General features: G+C 37.1%; 1 protein-coding gene across 3 annotated transcripts in view; it reads right to left on the reverse strand.

Annotated features, from left to right (window-relative positions):
- AFF3 (ALF transcription elongation factor 3) overlaps positions 1–26,090 on the reverse strand; it is a 277,229-nt gene that overhangs the window by 189,313 nt on the left and 61,826 nt on the right. For all 3 annotated transcript variants that reach the window (XR_015796877.1, XM_088145043.1, XM_088145042.1), the window contains exons 2-3: positions 14,017–14,137; positions 10,784–11,581 (exon numbers count right to left, since the gene is read on the reverse strand). Coding sequence is in view for 2 of the 3 variants with exons in the window: in XM_088145042.1 (XP_088001168.1) it covers positions 10,784–11,581; positions 14,017–14,137 (919 nt within the window). In the remaining variant the exon portion in view is untranslated. The remainder of the gene's footprint in view (positions 1–10,783; positions 11,582–14,016; positions 14,138–26,090) is intronic.

A 26,090-nucleotide genomic window follows, 5' to 3' on the forward strand; every position in this document is an offset into this window, starting at 1 on the left:
AAACAGAATTTTAGAAATGTCTATAAATCTATTAAAAAGGAAAAACTGAAATATCACATTGGCATAAGTATTCAGACCCTTTGCAACAACACTTGAAATTTAGCTCAGGTGCCTCCCATTTCTCTTGATAGTTGCTGAGCTGTTTCTACACCTTCATTGGAGTCCATCTGTGGTAAATTAAATTGATTGGATATGATTTGGAAAGGCACACACCTCTCTACAGAAGGCCTCACAGCTGACAATGCATACTGTATCAGAGCAAAAGCCATGAGGTCAAAGGAACTGCCTGCAGAGCTCAGAGACAGGATTATTGCAAGGCACAGATCTGGGGAAGGCTACAAAAGAATTTCTGCTGCACTGAAGGTTCCCAAGAGCATAGTGGACTCCATAATTCTCAAATGGAAGAAGTTGGGCACAACCAGGACTCTTCCAAGAGCTGGTCACCTGGCCAAACTGAGCAATCGGGGGAGAAGAGCCTTGGTAAGAGAGGTGACCAAGAACCCGGTGGTCCTTCTGACTGAGCTCCAGAGATCCTGTGTGGAGATGGGACAAAGTTCCAGAAGGACAACCATCACTGCAGCCCTCCACCGATCTGGGCTTTATGGGAGAGTGGCTAGACAGAAGCTTCTCCTCAGTGCAAAACACATGAAAGCCTGCTTGGAGTTTGCAAAAAAGCACCTGAAGGACTCTCAGACTCTTAGAGAACAAGATTCTCTGGTCTGATGAAACCAAGATTGAGCTGTTTGGCCTCAATTCTAAATGTTACGTCTGGAGGAAACCAGGCACCACTCATCACCTGCCCAATACCATCCCAACAGTGAAGCATGGTGCTAGCAGCATCATGCTGTGGGGGTGTTTTTCAGCAGCAGGGATTGGGAGACTGGTCAGGGTTGAGGGAAACCTGAATGGAGATATTCTCAGTGAAAATCAGTTCCACAGTGCTCAGGACCTCAGACTGGGCCGAAGGTTCACCTTCCAACATGACAACGATCCTAAGCATGCAGCCAAGACAACACAGGAATGGCTTAGGGACAACTGTGTGAATGTCCTAGAGTGGCCCAGCCAGACCCCTGACTTGAACCCTATTGAACATCTCTGGAGAGACCTGAAAATGGCTGTCCACTGACAGTCCCCATCCAACCTGATTGAGCTTGAGAGGATTTGCAAAGAAGAATGGCAGAAAATCCCCCAATCCAGGTGTGCAAAGCTTGTCGGGTCATACCTAAAAGACTTGAGGCTGTAATTGCTGCCAAAGATGCTTCAACAAAGTACTGAGTAAAGGGTCTGAGTACTTAAGTACATGTGATATTTCAATTTTTTTTTTAATAAATTTACAGACATTTCTAAAATTCTGTTTTCACTTTGTCATTATGGGATACTGAGTGTAGATTAATGAGGAAAAAAAGTGAATTTGAACGATTGTAGGCTGCAACGTAACAAAATTGAAAAAAGTGAAGGGGGTCTGAATATTTTCCAAATGCACTATATATTAGCAATAGAACATCCAAAACCTATGTAAATCCCACATTAGTCACTGGAAGTCAAAAGATACTTGCTGATACTTTTAAGTTAATCAGCTATTAGCAACAATGGAAGAATAAAGAAATATAAAATTGTCTATAAAATCACCACTCCCTTAATTAATGTGTCAGACAAAAAATAAGGATGCTTGTCGTTCCCAATGACATGACCTGGACAAAGACTTCTTGCTCTGACTGATGTGTGTTTTACATGGGTGTTTAAAAAATGCATTCTTACAATATCACCCATATACTGGTCTGTTGTCTTCAGTAAAGGTTCATTACATTTTGCGCAGAAAAACATTCCCCTTCAAATCACTAAAACAAAGCAATCAGACAGCAGGGCTCTTGGCCCACATGACTGTGGGAACATCCAGATCCTGAATGACGAGCAAAAGGCTAACAGGGTCAAAGCCATCCAGATCTCTGGGGGATTGTGGTTCCACAGGGCAGGTCTCATAAGATGACATTGTCTAATAGATGGGACCTGCAGCACATCGACTTTGTCGATTCTGGTGGGTGAGCAGAAACAAACAGATGGGCAGTCCCACAAGTGACCTGGACACGTACCATCTAAGGTTTCATAGGTGGTAATGAGTACCTTGAATTGGGAGCCAGTGCAGCTTGCGAAGCAGAGGTGTTACCTGGGTGCATTGTGCACAAGTTGTAGTTTCAGAATACTCCGCAAGTATGTATAGTAATCCAGTCAAGAGGTGACAAAAGGATGAGTTACTATGAATAAGGCCTCCCGATCAAGAAATAGGCACAACCGTGCACAAGGCAAAGTTATGCAAAGGTTTGATAGACATTCTGTGCTTTAATTTGCTGCTTTCATATTGCAAACTTAATTACTACTTTAATAAAGAACGGATAAATATTTCGGGAAGCAGCAAATGAAATGAATTTTCTAAAATAGATGATACAGCTGATGAACAATAGCTCTTCATCAGTAACTGGGACAGTAAAAGGTAGAAAAACAAATATTATTTCAGCCACAACTAAAACAAGCCTCTATTCTGACTGCCTCCAACTGGCCAGCCTCCAGATATGTTGGGACTACAACTTTTGGAATTCATAGCCAACTTCCAAAATTCCTTTAAATTGTAACCACACTTATATCCTTTGTTTAATATACTTTTTAATTAAGGTAATGGTTCAAATCAAACATGTATACTTCTGATTTCTTCCTCAACTAGAAAAATATGGCTCAAAAAAGGTTAAAAAAAAAGTCATAACCACTATTTTTAATATCAGTTAAATATAATTACTAAAAAGATCCTAACTCACTGGGTCATCAAATGAAATCATGAATTTATATAGAAAACTAATTATCAAAATATATTTTCACAATGAATTATAACAATCTAAATCACTGTTTATATTTATACTTGGTTCAACCATTTTTATATTCTATGTTTGCCATCAATTTTAGGATAATTATCATACAAATAGTTTTTTAACTAATTTTTTTTTAAGTGCAGAACAAACAATGAAAAAAAAGATTTAAAAAAGATAATATGCACCTGTCCACTGATAATCTAATTAATTGTGAAGTTATATTAATAAAACAAAAGAAAAATAAAAAACCAAAATTGAATATTAACATATTAAATTGATATGAATCACCTAGATATATCACATACATATTTAATAACTATGTATCAAATTATACCTAAAGATTTGTCTATTCTTGTAAAATATTATTAAATCTTTGGCAAAGAGAAGCATATTGTATCATTTCTGGATTAGCAGAAGTGAATTGCCTTTTATAAAATTGATAAATTACGTGTTTATTGAATCCAGTCCTCGATGTTTGGAATAGTAGCACTTTTCCAGTCTCTCAGTATAATTATCTTGGCTGTGCCTCATGACTGATATAACCAAAACTCCTGAAAAATGGTCAGATTCCATGATTTTGAAATATAATTTAAAATAGCATTCACATCTTTACCATGAAAATATTACCCATAAATCTACTTATATATGTTACAATGTTATTCCAAAAAGGAACCAATAAAAAACAGGACCAAATCGTAGGGTTTAATGTATCCTTGAATTTCTTATTTCGTCAATAAAGAAATGTCCATCCTTTCTGATGAATTCTCTGAAGCATCCAATAAACTTGTAATAAAATCTTTTGGTGAATTAATTTCAACCTTAAATCCAAAGAAACATTTTTTTAAGACGTACATTCATTGATGTTCCATTATGGGTATTCCAACTCTTTATTCCATAAAAGCCACTAATTTCAACTTTAAAAATGCTTTCAAATTTCTGATATTTTATTTCAAAAACAAACTCTATCAAAAATGATAGCATCCAAGGCTTCTTTGAGTCAAGGCCCATAATGAGCTATCAATGTGTTTGAACTGGTTATATTGCCACTCCAATGTTGTGTATTAGAGAAAAAAATTATGTCTGAAGTCACTGAAATTCCTTAAAATAATCATTACAAAATAACTGATTTAAAGTAACTACTCCACCCTGCCCATATTTTCCAAAAGAATATCTTACCACCTATTTTTAAAGTAGAATTCTTCCATAAAGAATTCATGACACTAGCATTAAAATCTACTCTAAATCCCAGTAGGGCCAAACATATTTTACTGCTCACAAACCAGGAAATGAAGCACCTTTTTTGCTACATATTGATTCAAATAATTGCCAAAAACTTAACAGAAATAAGTAATAACTTTCCAATTAAGCCCATAAAGATTGATATTCAGTTAAATTCCAATTCCACATTATATAGATAAAATAAATGCCCAGAGATATTTTTGAACATCTGCTAAATTAAAACCTCCTTCATCAAAAGATAATCTCAGTTTAGACAATGACATTCTTGATGGCCGGTCTTCCCATATAAATTTCATCATACAACAATTATGAACAAACTAAAATAAAGTTAATGGTCATTTTCCAGTTTCATAATAACTACTGAGCAATTATTTGATACTTAACTGCAGAGACATCACACCGACAACAAAAGTATAGTGTCATGGTTTTCCTAATTGTCATATGTGGGTGTGAAAGCTGAACCATGAGAAAGACAGAACAAAGAAAAATGATTTTTTTGAACTGTGGTGGGAGTGAAAATTGTGAATAATTTGGAGGGCAAGAAGAACAATCACTCAGTACTAGGTGAGACAAAATCAGACTGCTCATTGGAAACACCAACAATGAAGCTAAAGCTTAAATATTTTGGAAAGAGTCACCGGAGAAGGCTCTGATGCCAGAAAAATCAAAAAACAGTGAAGAGAGGCCAGCAGAAGATGGCTAGATATCATTACTTATGACATATGTGTGAGCTCACCAGTATTCAGAAGCAAGTTCTGACAAACAATCCTGGCAAACGGCTGTTCACTGGGTTACAAACAGTCAGAAGTAACAGAATGACAATGAGTTGCTGAGGTTTTGGCAAACATTAAGTAGTTTCTTACATGCACATTTAAAAGGAAAATTCACCCAGAGGCACTATAACTTTTCAAAAAGTTTATTGCATGAAATTTAATTGCACTATGTTTTGAGTTTCAGACTCTGATTAACTAGTTCATGATTTACAAGCAAGACCAGAATCATTATTTAAAACAGAAAGGAAAACTAAGCATTTAGAAAATACAAGCTTTCCTTCATATACATATATAGATTTGTCCCAGTGCACTTCTAGAATTATCAAAGAAAAATGTAATTTTATTGCCATGTTGCCAGGCTTTTCTCATTCAAATAACTGAATAATTTTAAAAGCAAAACTTTATCATACTCAAGTCTTTAAACTAGTTTTTCATACTTAGCTTTCCTTCCCTTTTTCTCCATCTATATATCATTACCCTACAGGTAGTTCTCGCTTAACAATGGTAAGTAGGACCGGAATTTCCATCGCTAAGTGATACAGTCATAAAGTGCAACGTCATGAGATTGCATCCCTTAGTAATGCCAATCCCAGGAGTACCCACTGCCGTCATTAAGGAAGGATTGTGGGTTGTTAAGGAGGACCTCCTCATGACTTCCTGCCCGCTTCTAACAAGCAAGGTCAATAGGGAAGCGGGCAGGAAGTTGCAAGTCCCGGGCGGCTCACCAGCAGGCCAGCGGGTGGGTAAGTGGCTCCGGCGTGAGCATGGCTGGGTGGGGACTGGCTGTTGTCAGGTGTGGGAGGCCACATCAGTGGCTACTGCAGCACTGTGCAAGCGTGGCTCGGGTGGGGGTGGCTGCTGCTGGGTGCAGGAGGATGCACAGATGGTTGCCACACAAGTGCAGTTGGGCGTGCATGTGCTATGGAGTTCAGGCAGGTGGTTGCTATGGGTGAGTATGTGCTACGGAGTACGAGATCCCTTAGATTCCTTATAGGTCCCTTATGCTTTTCTAAGAACATAAAACATGCCCAGAACACACACACACACAGACACACACTGCACACAAAAACAATCTCAGAGCTGATAGTTATATTGAGGCATTAGGCATTCCCTAAGCTTGTCTAAGGGAATATTGATGTTTTATGGCTGGTCACACCCACTGTAACATTCATTTTGTGAATATTCTTTGAGGTCCCATGACATGCTTTCTAAGTATAAAAATGCCCACTGGCCAAAAGATTTGGAGAATCTAGCAATATAGAATCGCATAACAAAATAATCTTAAGCAAACAGATCTCACCACTTGCATACTGAGTATTCCTGCACTAACACATTTCTAGAACAGGATCTTGGGACTGCAGACATTTTGAACTTCTCAGATTGCCTCTGTTGCTGTAATTCTAGTTTGGAATCAAAATCAGAATCAAAATCAGCAACCTTTAGACACTTTCTTGTGGGTGTGTATACATTCCTTCATTATACGTTCCTTGTAGACATTTTAAGCCTGTTTCAAGGGAAGTCTACCTATTGTTACTTCACCAACAATATGACATCTCTACCTTCTATTCTTAATCTAGCTCTGTTCTAGTCTCTAGCATCATCAGCCCGATCTACAGCAGAAAATAATATGCTGACAGGAAAACATAACCTGGCACAAAGGATATGCATTTCAATGAGTAACCTGATAAAAACAGCCATGCAGAAATGTAATTTCCCAGTCTCTTTCTTTATCAGCACAATTCATTTTTTTATAACCCCAGTGTCCATCATTTCCTTCATAAACTCCTCGATCCAGCTAATATAAATCTAGAATAATTAAACTGCAGCTTTCCTGAACAGAACAATATATTCTGATTGGGGTAATATATTGCACATGGAAAGAGCATTCAAAACTCATAAGCTGTTGAAAACATACCCTTACATTTACAGTAATTAACCCAGCAATTATCTTTCCTACCAAAAAGGCAAATGTTTCTACAACTATTTTTTCAACTAGCAGGATACAAGATTCAAATTCTTCTACATCACTGATATATATCACTACTCTAATTTTTTCCTATATCTCAGATATCAGAATGTTAACTCCAGCAAAACACTTTAAGTAACCAATCCTGTGGTCCCAACGTAGCTTCACTTACCTGACACAATCATTCAGAATCCTGGAAGGTACCAAATATAATATACTTGGAAACCAATTGTTTTTTAGTCATAAAGTAGACTGTTTATGATTTAAAAGACAGATAAAGGAAGGAATTGTATCAGTGGAAGGCACAGGAACTACCTTGCTTTGACTCAACCACCATTAAATCCTGCTAAATACTCTTGCCAGTTGGCTCCATAGAGTTTAGTGGTTACGCAGAGAATTTTTTTGAGGATGTCTCGTATTTCTCTTGGTAACAAGCTCCAAGGAACTGCTGGGTAAAAGTTTTCTCTCCCAGGTAATAATAATGTAAGCTGTTGAGTTTTCTCATTCAATAATGCTACAGAATTGCAGGGAAAAGTAAAAGTTCAGGCAGCAGTTCACCCTTAACCATCTGTTCCTAAATTCAGTGTAGCCTTTCAGAATTAGATAGAGATTAAAAGTGCAGAACAGCACAGCACAGTTCTGATGGAATATTTACATTACATTACTTCCAGTGAAATATGCATTCAAATAAGGATCCATCAACATCTATGTAAGCATCTGCCCACACTCAGATGTACATGTAATAACAGGTGCAGTTCAGCTAGATCACCTGTACTAGCGTACACACTGGAGTTTGGCCTATTTCAGAAAAGTGATAATTTATACCAAACTAGGATGTGGAAGTAGGAGGAATCACAAAAACTTCCTTATATGCTACCATTTTTATCACATACCCTGAGCTATTTAAGCTTTAAATTACTGCTTTAAATTTATGTATTTGTTCATTCAATTCATATGACCACCCATCTCAACAAGTGGCTCTTGTATTAACAAATTAACATGACATCTTGAACTTCTTGTCTGCATATTTTAATTTCAGATTTCTGGTATTCTGGGGTGTATCTAACATATGTCTGCAACTCCATACAGCAAGGGGGTCTTTTCTTGGATTGGCTGCAGCTGCAAAAGGCACCCACTCAATCCTGGGAAAAGATGCAACATCTTCAAGGAGTAAACAGATAGGTCCCATCTGAGTACCTTCACATTATCCAAGGCACATTTTGTCACATCCTGTGACAATGCATATTGCTTGTCTGAGTCTGATTTTTTAACCCAAACCTTGAATCTTGGCTTGTTATTCTATCTATAACACTATATAAATCAGAAGTCAAAGATAAATGAGAACAAATGTGACAGCAAATAATTTTTAAAGGATCATACTAGAAAGCAGATTTTCTCTGTGACATATTTTTTTTTTCTATTCAGGACACCATTCTAATAATATATTTTATAAGCTGCTTACAGTAAAATTCTAATGAGAAACAGCAGCACTTGAGTTGAGAGACTATAATTTACACTGAGTAGGATAATTTTGAAAGGTGGAGGACACTGAGTATGAATTCTGATTAATACTAATGAAAATGACTCAAAAAATCAAACCTTGAATGAACATTTCAAAAATTAATTTAATGAAATATACTTGTTATCTTTAATGTATAAAGATATTTCATTAAATTAATTTTTGGAAATTGTTATGATTAATTTTATGTCAAGATACTGAGAGCCTTCTAAAGCTGATTAACAATATTAAATATAGAACTGCACAGGAAATCAACCTTTCCTGCGAATTTAAAAGTAACGGCCTGTAATTTGTATTCAAATGCTATTTCCTGTGATTCATTGTATTGAAGTCAGCTTCATGAACTGAAGACATATAAGGCTCCTGGGATAAAAGAAAGAAGAACTTAATACGCTTCAGAAATACCTACATTTTTAAAAAGCCTACTATTTAAGACCAGATTTAAAGCAATTTCATGTTGACTCAACCTCCTTAAATCTAGGAAAGTGGGAACTACAGCTAATGCCTTAACAGATGTACTCAGGATCAATAAGGATATTGAGTAATCACAAATTGTGTTTGCCACACTAAATTGTGTTCTCCCTGGCAGCACAGAACTTTAACTATACAAATAAAAAATAATAGGTGGTAGGCTTGGGGGAATACTGTCTGTAGTACCCATATATCCATACATTACATACAACATCTGAAAGGATACACATACACCATGAGTAGAAAGATCATAACTTAATACTGTCCTTACTGAATAGAATTCCTCCTGACAAAGCTATCTGGATAGCTGGCTTCTGACAAAAAGCAGCAAATAATTTTTAACTTGCTATTTTCATCACAGCTGCCTGGTATAGTAACCATAAAGCATTAAAAAATGGTGCCTGCATTATCTTAATTTCCTTTTTTGCCCTGTTCCTTCTACATCATATATCAGTGGGGTGGAGGCTAACTTGTTTTCATCATTCTGTAAATTAAGATTTCAAACTTTTAAGGCTAAAGAACACACACACACACACACACACTCAATCTATACGTATACATACACACCATGCTACTCCCTTTCAGGGTAAACAATACTATGCAGAACACAGAAAAGGAGTCAGAAATAAAAACCAAAGGAATTAAAGGAATGAGATAGGCAAGGAATTATAGCTATAATTCCTTGCCTATCTCATTCCTTTAATTTCTTTGGTTTTTATTTCTGACTCCTTTTCTGTGTTCTGCATAGAAAAGCATGGAAAGATACATGTTACTGGTTGATCTAGTTTCTACCAATATAATTCACTATACCTCTACATGCTTTTCTGTTCTTGAAAATATAGACAAAGACAAGAGGAAATAGTCAATTTCTTTTACAGGGTCACAGGTCTTTTTCTGTTCCCAGAACTAATATAATCCCAGAATTTGAGAAATTGTTTTATTTGGAAGTGTCCTGAATCCAGTGGGACTTATGATTCGATATGATAGAACAAAGCAGATTATGTTAGTCATGAACCTGAAAGAAAATGCTGTATCCAATGTCAGCAATTATTTAAAAAAATCTATTAGATGCCCATAATATTAATACAATATTGTACATATTATTAATTAATGTACAAAAGCAATAGTGAACAAAGTGGAAATCAGTTTGTGTCAGTTGTCATCCAGTCATAAGGATTTTTTCCCCCTTTAAATATTGAGAAATGCTCAGTAAATATGATACTGCTATGTACTGGTCCCCGTTTAGATCAGAACAGGCAACCTAGAGCCTGCAGGCCATTTGCCAATAAACCTTTGTGCCTCCTAGAAAACCTCTGAATATTGTCATAAAATTTGATGATGCAATTTGCCACTGAATTTTGGCTGTGTGATTTCATACAGTTTAAAAGTATTGAGCTAGGAGATGTGGATTTTTCTAAAAAAAATTAATCTAGTTTTTACCTAGCTCAGTTCATTTTTTGCTTTTCCCCACTGCTTCTTTTGGGATTAAACCCCCCAGCAATCTACTCCAGGGCCAAGGGCAGTCCTCAAACAGGAAAATATTGGCCATTCCTAATGTAAATGCTTGTTAGCTCTATATAATTCCTTTTTTTTTTTTGGAACTAGTAATAATTCACTAAAAGTCATTCACCAAGAAGTCTTGAAAGGAGCTGTCAAAATAGAGACATCTTTTCACAGAAATCTGAATAGATGAACAATTGATAAAATATATAAACAGTTAAGAAAGTGCATACTGAATAAGGTAATCCCATTACTAAACAATAAATTGAGTTCTATTATATCAAAGTACTGCTTTTACTGTATGTTTGCCACTTACAGTTTGAGTCATAAAACACTGGAAATGCAATTCAAAACATTCTTTCTGAAAGTAAAAGAGCTACATAGGATTTCAGCCTAAATATTTGAAAAGCAACTCTTTGCTGGTTTGTTATAAAAGGTGCATCATAATTAAACTTACCTCTTCTTGTTTGGAAATGCCACACTTTGTCATTTTTGACTTAGTCCTAGCTGATTCATTTTTAGCAGAAGACATCTCTCTATATGAGGTGCAGAGCATGCTGGTTTCATCTGGCACCTTTAGTCTTGGAGATTTATCAGGAGCCTGATCTTGACCGTCCATTGGCCTTACATAAGCTGTTGGTTTCTGCTGAACTATATTTGGTTTTGAAGCAAGTGCAGGAGGAAAATTTTGTACACAGTGTCCATTGCTATGCATAGCTGGTCTTTCTTGAGCCTGGACTCCAGTTTCTGTGCCACAGCTCAACTTTGACTGCTGTTGTGTTTGAATGTTCTCTCCAAGTGAGGATGGTAAAGGACCTTGAATAGCACTGGATGAAGATGGTGGTGAAGGACTGTGTACGTAATGCATAATCTTTTCCAAGCTGCTCTTTTGGTTAGTTGTTTTGAAATCATTACTGTGTGAATCTGGCAATCCATGCCTATGTTTGCCTCCCCTCTGCTGACTCTCTAAGCAATGCCCAGGTTTCTGCCAACCTATTGTTATATTCTTGCTCAGCTGTCCAGAAAGCATCACCGGCAAAGAAGCCTGAGGACTGCAAATAGAAGTCTGAGTATGGGTCTTTGTTTCAGCAGCAAAGTGATCCTCTGTTTTGTTCAAAGACACCTGTGACATACAGGGCTTTGGAACACCAACAAGGTGGCTTTGATTTGAGTGATCAGTCAATAATTCTTTCATTTCATCATAGTTACCCAGTGTATTCTGGATACGACTAGACAGTTCATCCCCCTTATTTGTCTGTGAAGGAAATAACAAAAATAATCAAAAGTTCAAGGAATAAAATAACTGAAAATTATGAATGTGCAGTAGTTCTGCAGCACAGGATTGATGAATCAAATAAATACACATTATTGTCTGAGATTATCTAATATTTCTATTTATTGTAAATATGGGTAAGCATTAGACAGGGAACACAAAATAGAGGTTAAGAAAGTCAGAGATCTGTTGCTCTAAAAGCTCACAGTATTTATGTATTTGTAAATAAGTTCAAACTCTATAAAACATGATAGCAGCAGTCACACAATATAATTATTCACGTTAGTTAAAGACCTAAAAGCTGCGTGTCTGTAACATGCTAAGTGTGGCTTTTTCTGTTCTGCAGACTCAGCTCTTTTGGTTAATTTATGTTTCAGGGTATTGTGCAATCCCCAATATGGATTAATTACATTAATCACAACACGCATGTTGTGAGAACATAGTGTAACTTTCCAATTCCAAAGGAATCCAAGCTCAGGTAAATATGTTCCTTTGTAATCCTTCATTATTCAAGAAATTAATAAATAATGTATATAAAATAAGATATACTTTAAGGCCTTATATTTTAAATAAGTAGTTACGTAGCATCCTTGCTCACTTGCCTATTTTACAGACTAAAACATTAACCAATTCTCAAGTTATCATTTAAATAACAAGATGCCCTTCCTTTGCCTGTTAGCTGCATCTACCTCTTAAGAAACAGGTTCTGCTGATGTGATATAGAAAGCTATAGGAGCAAAGGAAACAACCAGAAGTTGTGTTCATAGCATAAATATAGCACTGTGGGATGAGGTCAAGGCATGGGCAAATACAGATTCAAAGAGGTACAGGAGCGTGTCTTATTTGGTTTAGGAAAACCTTTCATTTTTTCATGAAAAAGTGCATGAAATAAACAAAAGCCGATCCCGAATGGACATATAAATGTAGCTGTTAGCAAGATTCAAAACAGGTTGGCCTTAATAAGAATCTCTTAGGAAGAACAAAGCTAAAATACAGAGTGCTCAGCCTGGGCATGAAAATATTGGGAAGACTGAGGTGAACGATAAAATAATCCTGTAAAGAAATAAAAAAGAATGAGGTTAGGTTCCTGAAGAACAGGTTAACAATAGCTCAGTATATGGTCAGACTGAAGCTGCATAGATTGTCAATTTACCTGAAGGACTTACCTTAAAATGTGAGGGGAGATATTGACTAGGCAATATACAAACTTAATCTCATTTTAAAACAGCTTATTTTGTTCAGTGTAGCTGAATGTAATGCTATCCTAATGTTCTTCTATTCCAAATAACAAGCTCCTAAACACAACCAATCATCAATATCAATGCATGCTTTATGAAGCCAGTGTGTTATGAGAAACTATAGAAAATTATCTACTACAACCTATTTCTACTGACCAATTAGAGTAGGAGCATAGAATAATATGTGCAATTGGCATTACTGAACCAAATTATTTGGTTTTGGCTTACACTCTGAGGAAGAATTGTATAATTTGAAATAACTAGTTAAAAGCTGTGTTACTACAGTACTAGAAAATAATGCAGTTTTATTAGAAGTCAAATACACTAATAAGATCAGTTTCTTTTCAAGGAATAAAAGAACTATTGTTAATATAATGGAACTTCAAAAGTTCTTTGAACAACACCTCATAAAGTTTAGGGAGATTTTTTTTTTTAATAGGAAAGCTGTAGGAATGTGGACAAGATCTTCCCTGGAACAACTATAGCAATCCATTAGCTGGGGATAATATGACTGTTGGACTTCAACTACCATAATCATAAAAGATGTAGGTACCATATTCAGAAAGCCTATTTTATTATCATAAAGTGACTGTGGGACATAGCAAGCCATCTTTACCTGCAAGGGATTATGGTTAAATTAGAAAACAGCTAGAATAAGTGACATCTCAGTGCCACAGGTATTATTGAACACAGAAACAATAGCAAAAATCCACAAAGGTTTCATCTTATGCAGGTATTTCCTACTGTTCCAAAAAGTTAAGAGAGGCAGTGATTCTCACTTGGTGAGATGGGTGGCGAGGTAAGACAAATTAATTAATAATTTAATTATTAAAAAATTAGCATGAGATCAGTGAGATACTGTCAATCTTCATCCCCTGATGGACTGATGCAGGGGGTTAGGAAGATGACCTTGCTGGAAATATTTAGGAACCGTTACCTAGGCAAAAGGGGCTGAAATGATTTTAAGTCCAGGAAAACTATGTAACATTTGGAAGTGGCTGAGGCAGATGCCTCCCTTATTCAATGCAATTTGGAAAGCACAATGAACAAAAGTTTGCAAAGATTATTGAACTCCCACAAATGAACATTTGCCTTATAAGAGTTATATCTTATCTATTTTACTATTCCAAAACCAAGTTAATCCTACAGATGGAGGGGATATGGATAAAGTATACATACCTTGTATGGTTCACTGAAGAGGGAGTAACTGGTGTTAAATATGCTGTCTTCATGCTGGGTCTCCTGATTTCTCCTTTCCCATTCTTTTCTGCGTAGCATATTTCTGTCAAGGTCATAGACACTGCACCAAAAAAAGAGGTAATAGCCAAATCAACTTTGGTGGTAGTATCTAGGTGAAATAGTATAAATCAATAACCAAATGATAAAGAAGACAAAATGATATATCAAATGAATGCCAGCTGAACAAGGAATTTAAAGTTCCTAGATATAATAAGTAAGTAAATAAAGCTTATTATGGTCTTAGACTAGCAATACTTACATAAAACACAACCAATAAATTCCACATAAGAGTGCTACAATGGTCATATGCATTAGTTCTGCCTACTAAAGTTAACATAATGTGGCAAACTGTTGAAGCTAGAAAGCAGTATCTGACAATTCTATATATCATCTTCAGGTTTTTGCCCACAAAAAGGTGATAAATATAAATAACCCAGGTGGCCGGGCATCTTTGTTAGTAGGGACTGCGATAGCCTCACAGGGAGATCATTGTAAATTTACCTCTTAAAATTATGTATTCAGTTGGCCCAACCTCCCCCAAATCCACAAGGACATAACTTCTGCATGGTTGCAGTATTATTAAACCCTTCCTCTGGAACTGCTAAGTGGAGGGCACTAAAAGAGGCTCTGGTAAAGGCTCAGCAAAATTTAGGACAAGCTGGTGACTTTCAGTAATCCAGTGAAACATTTCTCTGTCTTTTGATACATCCTGAAATGTTGACTGAGTTCATGTTGTAACCCTTCCTCTTCAATCCTTTATTGAATTGTCTCCTTGACTCCATTTAAGCCAGAGTTGCTCCAGGAACAACACATACAGTCAGGTCCAGACGTATTGGGACATCGACACAATTCTAACATCTTTGGCTCTATACACCACCACAATGGATTTGGAATGAAACAAACATAATGTGCGTTAACTGCAGACTGTCAGCTTTAATTTGAGGGTATGTACATCCAACTCAGGTGAACGGTGTAGGAATTACAACAGTTTGCATATGTGCCTCCCACTTGGTAAGGGACCAAAAGTAATGGGACAATTGGCTTCTCAGCTGTTCCATGGCCAGGTGTGTGATATCCCCTCAGTACCCCAATTACAATGTGCAGATAAAAGGCCCAGAGTTCATTTCAAGTGTGCTATTTGCATGTGGAATCTGTTGCTGTCAACTCTCAAGATGAGATCCAAAGAGCTGTCACTATCAGTGAAGCAAGCCATCATTAGGCTGAAGAAACAAAACAAACCCATCAGAAAGATAGCAAGAACATTAGGCGTGGCCAAAACAACTGTTTGGAACATTCTCAAAAAGAAGGAACGCACCGGTGAGCTCAGCAACACCAAAAGACCTGGGAGACAACGGAAAACAACTGTGGTGGATGATCGAAGAATTCGTTCCCTGGTGAAGAAAACACCCTTCACAACAGTTGGCCAGATCAAGAACACTCTCCAGGAGGTAGGTGTATGTGTGTCAAAGTCAACAATCAAAAGAAGACTTCACCAGAGTGAATACAGAGGGTTCACCACAAGATGTAAACCACTGGTGAGCCTCAAAAACAGGAAGGCCAGATTAGAGTTTGCCAAAGGACATCTAAAAAAGCCTTCACAGTTCTGGAACAACATCCTATGGACAGATGAGACCAAGATCAACTTGTACCAGAGTGATGGGAAGAGAAGAGTATGGAGAAGGAAAGGAACTGCTCATGATCCTAAGCATACCACCTCATCAGTGAAGCATGGTGGTGGTAGTGTCATGGCATGGGCATGTATGGCTGCCAGTGGAACTGGTTCTCTTGTATTTATTGATGATGTGACTGCTGACAAAAGTAGCAGGATGAATTCTGCAGTGTTTCGGGCAATATTATCTGCTCACATTCAGCCAAATGCTGCAGAACTCATTGGACGGAGCTTCACAGTACAGATGGACAATGACCCAAAGCATACTGCAAAAGCAACCAGAGAGTTTTTGAAGGGACAGAAGTGGAATGTTATGCAATGGCCAAGTCAATCACCTGACCTGAATCCCATTGAGCATGCATTTCACTTGCTGAAGACAAAACTGAAGGGAAAATGCCCCAAGAACAAGCAGGAACTGAAGACAGTTGCAGTAGAGGCCTGGCAGAGCATCATCAGGGATGAAACCCAGCGTCTGGTGATGTCTATGCATTCCAGACTTCAGGCTGTGATTGACTGCAACGGATTTGCAACCAAGTATTAAAAAGGGAAAGTTTGATGTATGATTATTATTCTGTCCCATTACTTTTGGTCCCTTAACAAGTGGAAGGCACATATGCAAACTGTTGTAATTCCTACACCGTTCACCTGAGCTGGATGTACATACCCTCAAATTAAAGCTGACAGTCTGCAGTTAACGCACATTGTGTTTGTTTCATCCCAAATCCATTGTGGTGATGTATAGAGCCAAAGATGTTAGAATTGTATCGATGTCCCAATATTTCTGGACCTGGCTGTATATTTGTGGCAATACTATTTTATTTATCAACCACATGGGTCAGCACCTCCACTGTCAACAAAGAAACTCTGATCCACATGAACAGTGTTATTTGCCATACAAGTAGTCCTCGCTTCATGACTGCCCTGTTTAGCAACCATTCGAAGTTATGATGGCACTGCAAAAGTAACTTAACGACCAGTCCTCGCACTTATACCATGGCAGTGTCCCCAAAGTCACATGATCAAAATTCAGGCGTTTTGCAACCAGTAGGTGTTCATGACCATTGTAGCATCCCACGGTCATGTAAAACCCTTTTGCACATTTCACAGCCAGCTTCTGACAAGCAAAGTCAATGGAGAGGCTGGCAGTAAAATCACATGTCAGGGTTATGTGATGTCTCCTTAATGACCGTGGGTGATTTGCTTAATGGCTGCAGTGGGAGTGACATCATAAATCCGGTGCAGTCACATGTTTCACTTAATGACTGCATTGCTTAGCAAAGGAGTTGCCAGTCCCAATTGTGGTTGTTAAGCGGGGACCACATGTACTTCTGGGAAGATCAGCTTCTAATATCACTGTTGCATTAGGCATATATCAAGGTGTCATTAAAAAGGCTCTTTAAAAAACTGACTAGATTTTTTCTGAGGCATCAAAGTTAGAAAAAACAGTAATGTATTATAGAGAATTTGTGCTGTTTCTGTAGAAAATAATTTAATGGCAGCATGTTTCTTTCCATGCTGCCAGACATTTTCAACAAGGGAGGAAGCCCAGTTTATCTGAGCTAAATCATCTAACCTGCTCTATAGCTTGAATATGAATATACCAGCAATGGGTCTTTGGGCTCATAGAAAAGATTAAAATTTATTTTTTAATTAACCATTCTTCCTTGTAGCATAACACAAGAGCCTTCAGAGCTCTCCCAAGGCTGACTTGCATCTGTTGCAAGACAGCTGCGTTGTCTGCATAAGCCAGAATTGGCAAACACTTTCAACGTCATGTAAGTATATTATATATGAGATTAGATGTGTATTAAATATGAATGAAGTCAATAGGCATCCTTGTTTCATTCCTTTTTATGTTGATATACATCTGATAACTCAGAATAATAGTTTTTATCAATAGACGAGTTATTTGGATTCTTGAGATTGAACTGAAGCCTGTTTTAAAATCCACAAAAACTACAAAAACTTGTGAGTTTGATTCACTTGTATAGTTATCAGCTATGCACTGCAACCAAGCATTGATGTATTGTGGATCTACCTTCTCTACGCCCACCTGTGCATCCTCAATAATATTTCTTGCACTTATTAATTATACAGTGGAACCTCGGGTTACGAACGCTTCTGTTCATGAACTTTTTGGGTGACGACCAGCTCCGGCTGCAAAATTTTGCTTCGATTCACAAACTCCGCCTCGGGTTACGAACAGGATCCGTGGCCATTTTCCCGCCCGTGACACGTGGTCCGTGGCCATTTTCCGCCCCTGACACGTGGTCCGCGGCCATTTTTCCGCCCGACACGTGGTCCGCAGCCATTTTCTGCCCCTGACACGTGATCCGCGGCCATTTTTCTGCCCCTGACACGTGGTCATAGGGAGGGGGACTCTCCCTCCAAGCAATAGCCGCCTCCCTGTCCTCCACACCAGAACGGATTAACAGTAATTACATTGAACCTTATGGGAAAATTTGCTTCGGGTCGCGACCAATTCGGGTCGCGACCAGAGTCACGGAACAAATTAAGTTCGTAAACCGAGGTTCCACTGTATTCAATAGGCTAACAGGCCTATAATTTGTAGGATCATTTCTATTTCTCCTTTTAAAGATAGGAATTACAATGGTCACTCCCCAATCATCCAATATATGTGTTGTACACAAAGTAAACAGTGATTGAGCACTGGGGATTACCGTTCAATGCTGAACTTTAATAACTTAGCTGAGATGAATTCATTGCTAGGGACTTTACCTAACTTTTGTTGCTGAATGAGTTACTTGATCTCTGTAAGTAATACTGCAGGCCATTGTTACATTAAAGATCTAAAATGGGATCTAAAGGTTACCATGTAAGATTCAAAAGTGCAATCGCCATGCCCTCACCGGAATGCAACAGGACAGTTAAGAGAGCCCATTGTTTGAATTTCTGGCTCTAATGCTCAGTAAAGTTGAGGGGTCCTTGGTTTTATAGATTCAATAAACATTGCCAACTTCAAATAGTGGGTTCCCTCTTTTTCCCCAATAACCGCTTATACTTCCTTTAGATTTCAGTTGGTAGACTGCCTTTATAGGAGTTAGAATTCATTTTGTGAGTACTGAAGGTGTCTATTAACTCTCTTTTAGCAGGCATATACTCACAATTAAGCCATTCCTTAAGAGAACAATTATACCGGCTGGTTTGGATTTTTTTCTTACTGCATAGATTTGCAGGCTTTGGACTAGCTTTTTACATGACTCCATAGTTTATGAGTCTCTATACTTGTGGCTTCATAGTTCTCTGTAACTATTATGTGGAAGGTATTACAGATAGTCCTCAGTTAACAATGATAATAGGGACCGGGAACTCCGTCTTTTAAGTGATGTGGTTGTAAAACACAATGTCACGTGACCATGCTGACTTACGACAGCAGTTCCGGTTGCGGTTGTGAAGTGAATCCAATGCAGTCATTAGATGTGATGTCATGTGATCACCATCTGCAACATCCTGCTGGCTTCCCCGTTGGCTTTGGTGTCAGAAGCTGGCAGTGAAAGTCGCAAATGGCAACCATGTGACCACAGCACACTGTGACTGTCATAACTGCAAACTGGTTGCTGAGCACCCAAATTGTGATCATGCGACCATGGGGATGCTGCAATGGCTGCAACTTTGACCAATCATAAATCTCCTCATTCAGCACTGTCGTAACTTTGAATGGTCACTGAACACAAGTGGTCCTTAACTGATGATTACTTGTACTTTAGGCTAAGTTATACCATTTTAAAAATTCTTCGCTCAAGTTCCTAAATGCATTTGTACTGCCTTAATAATTTCTGTCACACACACACACAAAGTTTATTTTATTTACTAAAACCTATAAGCTTCTTCAATTATTAATACTCCTATATATTTATTTTTAACTGTTTGTTTTGTTGTACATTGCCCAGAGTCACGTCTGTGAGACTGGAGGCTATATAAATTTGCTAAATACATAGATGTAAATAAATATATTAAAAGATTATTAAAAATAGATTCAGCATAACAAAATAACAACACAAAGTTAGTATCAAACAGCAGTCAAGGACAAGGATGACAGCATTACTACTGAAAGAATCCAAACTCGTATTAGGCCCTGAAGGCAGGCATAATAGCTTTCTGAAATCCTAACAGGACTGGGCTAATCTAAACTTCAGGGCAGTGGTTTTCAAACTTGGCCACTTTAAGATGTGTGGACTTCAATTCCCAGAATTCCCCAGCCAGCATGCATTTTGTAATTTTCAAATATACCCATCTCCTTTTATAGCTAATATTTAAGTCTGTTTCTTTTTAACTAAATACAAATAATGTCTACTTAAAAACTTGCTGTTTTTAATAGCTTATAGGAATTTTTACAGGACTGATGGCTTTCTACTCATTAGTGTTAAAATATTTCCATATGAAAACATAAACTGCACTGCAAGTAAAAGCAATGGACCAGCTTTTGATAAGGTGGTGACATGATTAATAAAACACCATACTGTGGTGCAAATGATTTTTTAGACTTTTTACCTAGTTCAGATGAGTTAATTTGAAGGTTCTACATTATTTTTTTCTTCCTTTTACAAACAGAAATGCCACAGGGCAAAGCAATTACTCTGATTTACTGTTTTTCCTTTGATTGAAAATAAAGATGTAGCCCAGTATCAAAAAAAGCAACAACTAAATGAAGTGTTCCTTCCCATAGACAAAATATCTATTATGCCATTTCAGAGACTTTACCTCTAGGCAGCTGTGCAGAGAAAACATCCATCAGTGACATGTGTCTAAGATTAGATTGATGTTTACTTTCACAGCTTTTCATCTTATATCCAATAAATTACTTCTCCTTCACCAAAATACCTGGTTAAATTTCATTTTTCATTTTGCAATATGAGTTTTAAAACTTCAGCTCCCAGCAATTTTAAAGCTGGATTCATTGATTCTTCACTCTTCGTGGGTTTTATGATTACTACTCACCATTCCAGCCATACAAATATCAATGTGATCACTGTCTTCCAGGTAACAGTAACTTACGTACTGATAGAAGCCAAATTGAATGTGAAAAAAATTGTTTCAGGAAAACTCTGGAATGTTAATAAATTCTCTCCAACCTGATATTGACATGCTCAAGAGACTGGATTCAAATAATACAATAAGTCACAACAATCCATATTATGGCTTAACACTAGTGAAACAAGCTACTGTGTTTTAAGCAATATTTTTTAAAACACATTTTACATAGCTTATAAAACAAAGGTTTTTTTAAAAAAATATTTTTACGGCTTAGCATGTTGTGTGAACTCAGCCAACCGAGGTTTATTCAATAAACCATGATTAAGCAAATCATGCCTTAATGTGATATAAACTAGATCAGTATTTGTAAGTATATCTGATTTGTAAATTTTATAAAGTAAATACAGGCAATTATTTTTCTCAGTTATAGTATCTAAGAGAATCTAACATTTAACACATTTCTGTGCTGCCACAATAAAAATCATACTTACTTACACTGAGTAATGTAATATTGCCTTCTTTAGCATGGTTAGAAGAAAGTTAACTGGTCTAACCTGATCACAAATGTATAAATGTTTTAACTTTGTTATCTAAACTGGACTTTCATTATTCAGGACAAACACTCTTGAATTTTACGAAAAATCATACAACTGTGATTGCTTAAAGGTTCTGCCAGAATTCATTGAAGGAGAACTGCAAATGAATAGTGTGCTGTTCCTACTAGTAGGATTTTTGGGACTGTACTTGTTTGTTTTCACCTGTGAAAATGCCAAGGAACATATGCTTACAAATAGAGTTTTAATCTTGGAATCTAAATAGGAGGGTTGGGTTTGTCCAGGGTAGCCAAAAATCAGGTGGCACCTTTTCAGACTACCACATTTTATTAAGCGAGCTGTAATTCACAAAAGCTCATGCTTTTTAATAAAATGTGGTAGTGTGAAAAGGTACTATCACACTCCTCCTGATGTTTAGTTATTCTTAAGTAGTCTTAATCTTAACAGCAAAACTATTCAATATTTTAAACTTGCTCTAAAAAGTTTTACATTCAAAAATATAGACGCACTCTCCTAAATTCAATGTGACTCAGTTCAATTACTTCTCACATAAGCATTCATAAAAAATAAAAATACAGAACTAGCTATCCTATTATATAACGCAAAGGATGCCTAATTGTAGCAGGGTGTTATAATTTATTTCCAAGGGACAGGGAAATATGGCATTTCATTATCAATGTCAAGTGCTACCAGCCACAAATTCTATGACTCATGAAAGCTGTCTATTTGTGTTACATTAACAAAGTAGCATTTCCAATTTACTGGGTAATGACTTGAGGTTCATCAAATTTAATCAAGAAAATGATGTATGTGCTATGTATGTTATGTTTCACTTGGCTTAAAAAGAACTGTGGCAAACACTCTGCATGATTTACTGTATTCTGGACCACGCATAAGTGCTTGAAAGCAAAACAAGTATTGCGTATGAGTTTGAAAAGAGGATTCAATGCCATTTCCAATTAACTGCACTTAAGTTCAATATGTACTTAGCAAGTTTAATTTTGCACCAGTTACAGCCTTAGGTGAATATGCAGAAATATTTAGATGTTAGGTTTTTTAATTTGTTTTGTTTGCAAAACTGATTTGGAAAGAATTCCAGAAAAAAATCAGAAACCTAATTTTCCTTTTAAATTTCACATTACAACTTTAAAAGGTGTGTGTGTGTGTGTGTAGGTATGCAAGCACACACACACCTCTTTAATTTAATTAAATTTAATCTTACTAAAACTGCACAGAGAATTTGTTAATGGGCAGTTATAAATATTGCAAATGAATAAATGAAATATTATGAAAGACATACATAAATGCAAGGTCACTTCAGTCAAAGCCCTCTTTAGATCAGCTCCTCACAGAAGTATCTCCCGCATACTCATAAGTTCACAGCAGTAACCCTGCCCACAAATGGCTGCAGCTGCCTTACAGCTTCAAGAGAATTGGGAAGGATGCTTTGCAAGTGAACAGAAGTATAGACATTTCACAAAATAAGACAGAATTCTGTGAGCAGTTCTTAGAAATCCCAGGAAGGCTTCCCTAGACATGCTTTCTTGACCATGACTTGGCAAGAACAAAAATCTAGGTTCTTAATATAACAGCAGAGGTGTTTGTATAGCTGCTCAGTGCAAAAGTTTGAGGTTTTACTTAATATGGCCTTAAGTCTTATGCATCTACAGTCCTAAGGCCTCATGAGATTTAAGTTTCTGCTTCAATCATGAAATCCCTAATTCTTGTCTGAGAAGCCAAGATGGTTCCCATATCTTACTAAACTATGGAATAAATCTCAGCTGAATTCATGCAACATGGTAAACCAAAACAAATCACATTATGTCTTAGTACAATGTCTGAATTCAATTATTAAATCACCCAAAACCAAACGGATGCTTTTTATATCTGTTTAGCTTGGCCTTCTTCACTGTATCCATATGCACTTGAAAGGCTAATTAAGAGGTTCATCTAGGAAATAACCAGAACCCGAAACATGTTCTACCAGGGGTCATTTGTTAACATACAATTTGTTCATTAAATTAAACTAAACTAAATTAAATAAAATTGAACACATCGGAATGAAACATGGAACCATATTTTATTCCATTCCATCTCTTCTGACTAGTTTGGACTTTGATACAACTGTAATGTGCAGCATTTAATATCCTTGGTCACATATTAAACTTAGTAAGCTCTTTCTTGTTCCTTTGGTTATATTGTCATTCATTTTGCACCTGGTTTTCAATCTCCCATTAGGTACTACTATAAAAAGAAAACACTTTTGGCAATATATATTTGCATACACAAACACCAATGCAAAGCACTTAGTGGAGCTATGTATGTATTGAGAAGGTATACTAGGGATTCCAATATTTTATGGCACAACAGATATTATTATTACCTTTGTACTTGCTACACATAAAGCATTCTCATATTACTAAATCTTTTAACAGTCATGGCACACTACTTGAAAAATAAATGCCTCTGATTGATATTTAAGTACTCTGGCATTTGGATTTCCTCTTCATTTATACAGAGCATGTCTGGTTATAACATACTGTATAGAAATAAAAGAAGGCATGGCTCATTTTATGTTTATCAAAGAATATCTTGAACCATAAATAAAGCCACTAAAAATTATATTGTTGTAATTTGTCAGGAGTTGAACAAATGTTAATTATACAGCATTTAAACATTAGACTTGTTAATGTCATATTTAATTTAGAATGTTACACTGTAAATGTTTTCCCACCACATTAATCTACTCTTATTATTACAATTTCCATTATTAGGTTAATAATGGCAAGAATACTGCCACTGAAAATTTGTTTAACAGAAAAACAATGACTAATTAGAAGGCATCTTTAATTATACAGCATTTTATACCCTTGTTTTATAATCTGAAGTTGTACAGAAGCACATTCTTTGATTCAGTGAGCAAGAATATTTATCTCATATAATACCAAATGTGGATTGCTTTCAAAAAGGCAATGGATTGCTTTAGTATACTTCTAGTGGTGTGCAAAGTGTTTAGAATTTGAAACATTTCAAGCTTGAAACAACCCTCTATTTTGGTTGAAAGAATATTTTTGAGCTTGAAACACTTCCAGAATAGTTGGCCCAAACAACCTGCGTTAACTCTTGCCTAAACTACTTGTCCAAAGAATTGAATCTTATTTTTACCTTCAATATTAATTTCAAGAAAATATTACAAACCAATAAGAGATTGATACTAGCATTTGCAAGACCTGTAGAAGCTAAACACTTATAAATAATAATACAATGATGATCAATGTAAAATACACACTATTCTATAATAATTCAAAGAGACATTTTGGAATTCTTACAACAAATGTTATTTCATTTACCTGATTATATATTTTAGAGGCTTGAGAGATGCATGTCTAACTGTGAAGTTTTAGGCATATCTTTTCAGAACTAAGACTCGCTGAATTCAGTAGATTTATTCCCCTCCAAATGTCTATGGATTTGCTATAGATTGATACGATAGGCAGATAGACAAACAGACAGACAAACGCCTTCAGTCTCGACTCCTGGCAACATGTGAATTGACAGATCTGAATGTATGAAATGATGTTGTGCATGAATAAAACAACTTCATTTAGTTTACATATTAATTAGTACACTGCTTAGGATGATCTCTGATTTTGATTTCCAGTCATCTGACTCTAACTAAACATGTACAGGAATTTCTACATAAAAACCATGTTCCCTATTTATCTTACAGTTATAATAATAAAAATAACTTACTAAACTTGTATCCTGCCCAAGCTCTCAATAACTCTCACAACAATCAGACAAAGAAATTACAATAAAATCAATAAAAAATAAAGATAAAATCACGCACTAGTGAGAAAAATGGGCTTTTTATCCTGGTTCTAATACTAATACTAACTGGTACAGGTAGTCCTCAAGTTACAACCATTTGTTCAACAACCGTTCGAAGATATAGCAGTGCTAAATAAAGGGACTTAAAACCAGTCCTCAAAGTTCCGGGAGTTGCAGTGCCCCCCCCGGTCATGTGAACAAAATCTGAGTGCCTGGCAACTAGCTTGCACTTCCAACCTTTCTGCAGCATCCCATGGTCATGTGATCACCATTTGCGCCATTCCCTGCCAGCTTCCCCCAAGCAAAGTCAATGGGAAGCTGGCAAGAATGGTTGCAAGTCCTGGGGTAAGTCTCCCCCCCAGCCTTTCTTCACTTACACTGCACCCTCCTCCCCCCCCGCACATATCCCAAGCACTCTTTCCCCAGCCCCCTGCACTTGCACACACATACACACGCACCCCATGCCCTCTTTCCACAACCTCCCTGAGATCACACACATGCACGCATGTACCCCACGCCCTCTTTCCACAGTTTCCCTGTGATCACACAAATCCTGCACCCTCTTTCCTCGGCCTCCCTACACTTGCACACAGGCACCCTGCACCTCCTTCCCCAGCCTCCCTGAGATTGCATGCACCCCGCACCCTCATTCCCCGGCCTTTCTGAGCTTGTGCCACACTGAGCATCCCCTTCCCCCGACTCACGTGTGACCTGCACCAGGCCACCCAAGGCCTCCCCCACCCTCCTATGGCACCCCTGAGCTCCTTACCTGGAACTCCCTCTGCTTCTCGCTTAACAACCCATGCATCTTGGGTTACGATGACAACTGGGACTGGCTGGATTGTCACTGCTAAGCAATGCAGTCATGTGATATTCCACTCTATGACTGCATCACTTAGCAATGGCAATCCTGGACCCAACTGCAATTATAACTTCAGGACTCTCTTTATTAGCTGTCCATGCCA

This window comes from Python bivittatus, unplaced genomic scaffold (assembly GCF_059951505.1).
Source record: "Python bivittatus isolate LINGU-HERP-01145 unplaced genomic scaffold, Pbiv_v1 ctg000350_np1212, whole genome shotgun sequence".
In the NCBI taxonomy this organism is placed as follows: Eukaryota; Metazoa; Chordata; class Lepidosauria; order Squamata; family Pythonidae; genus Python; species Python bivittatus.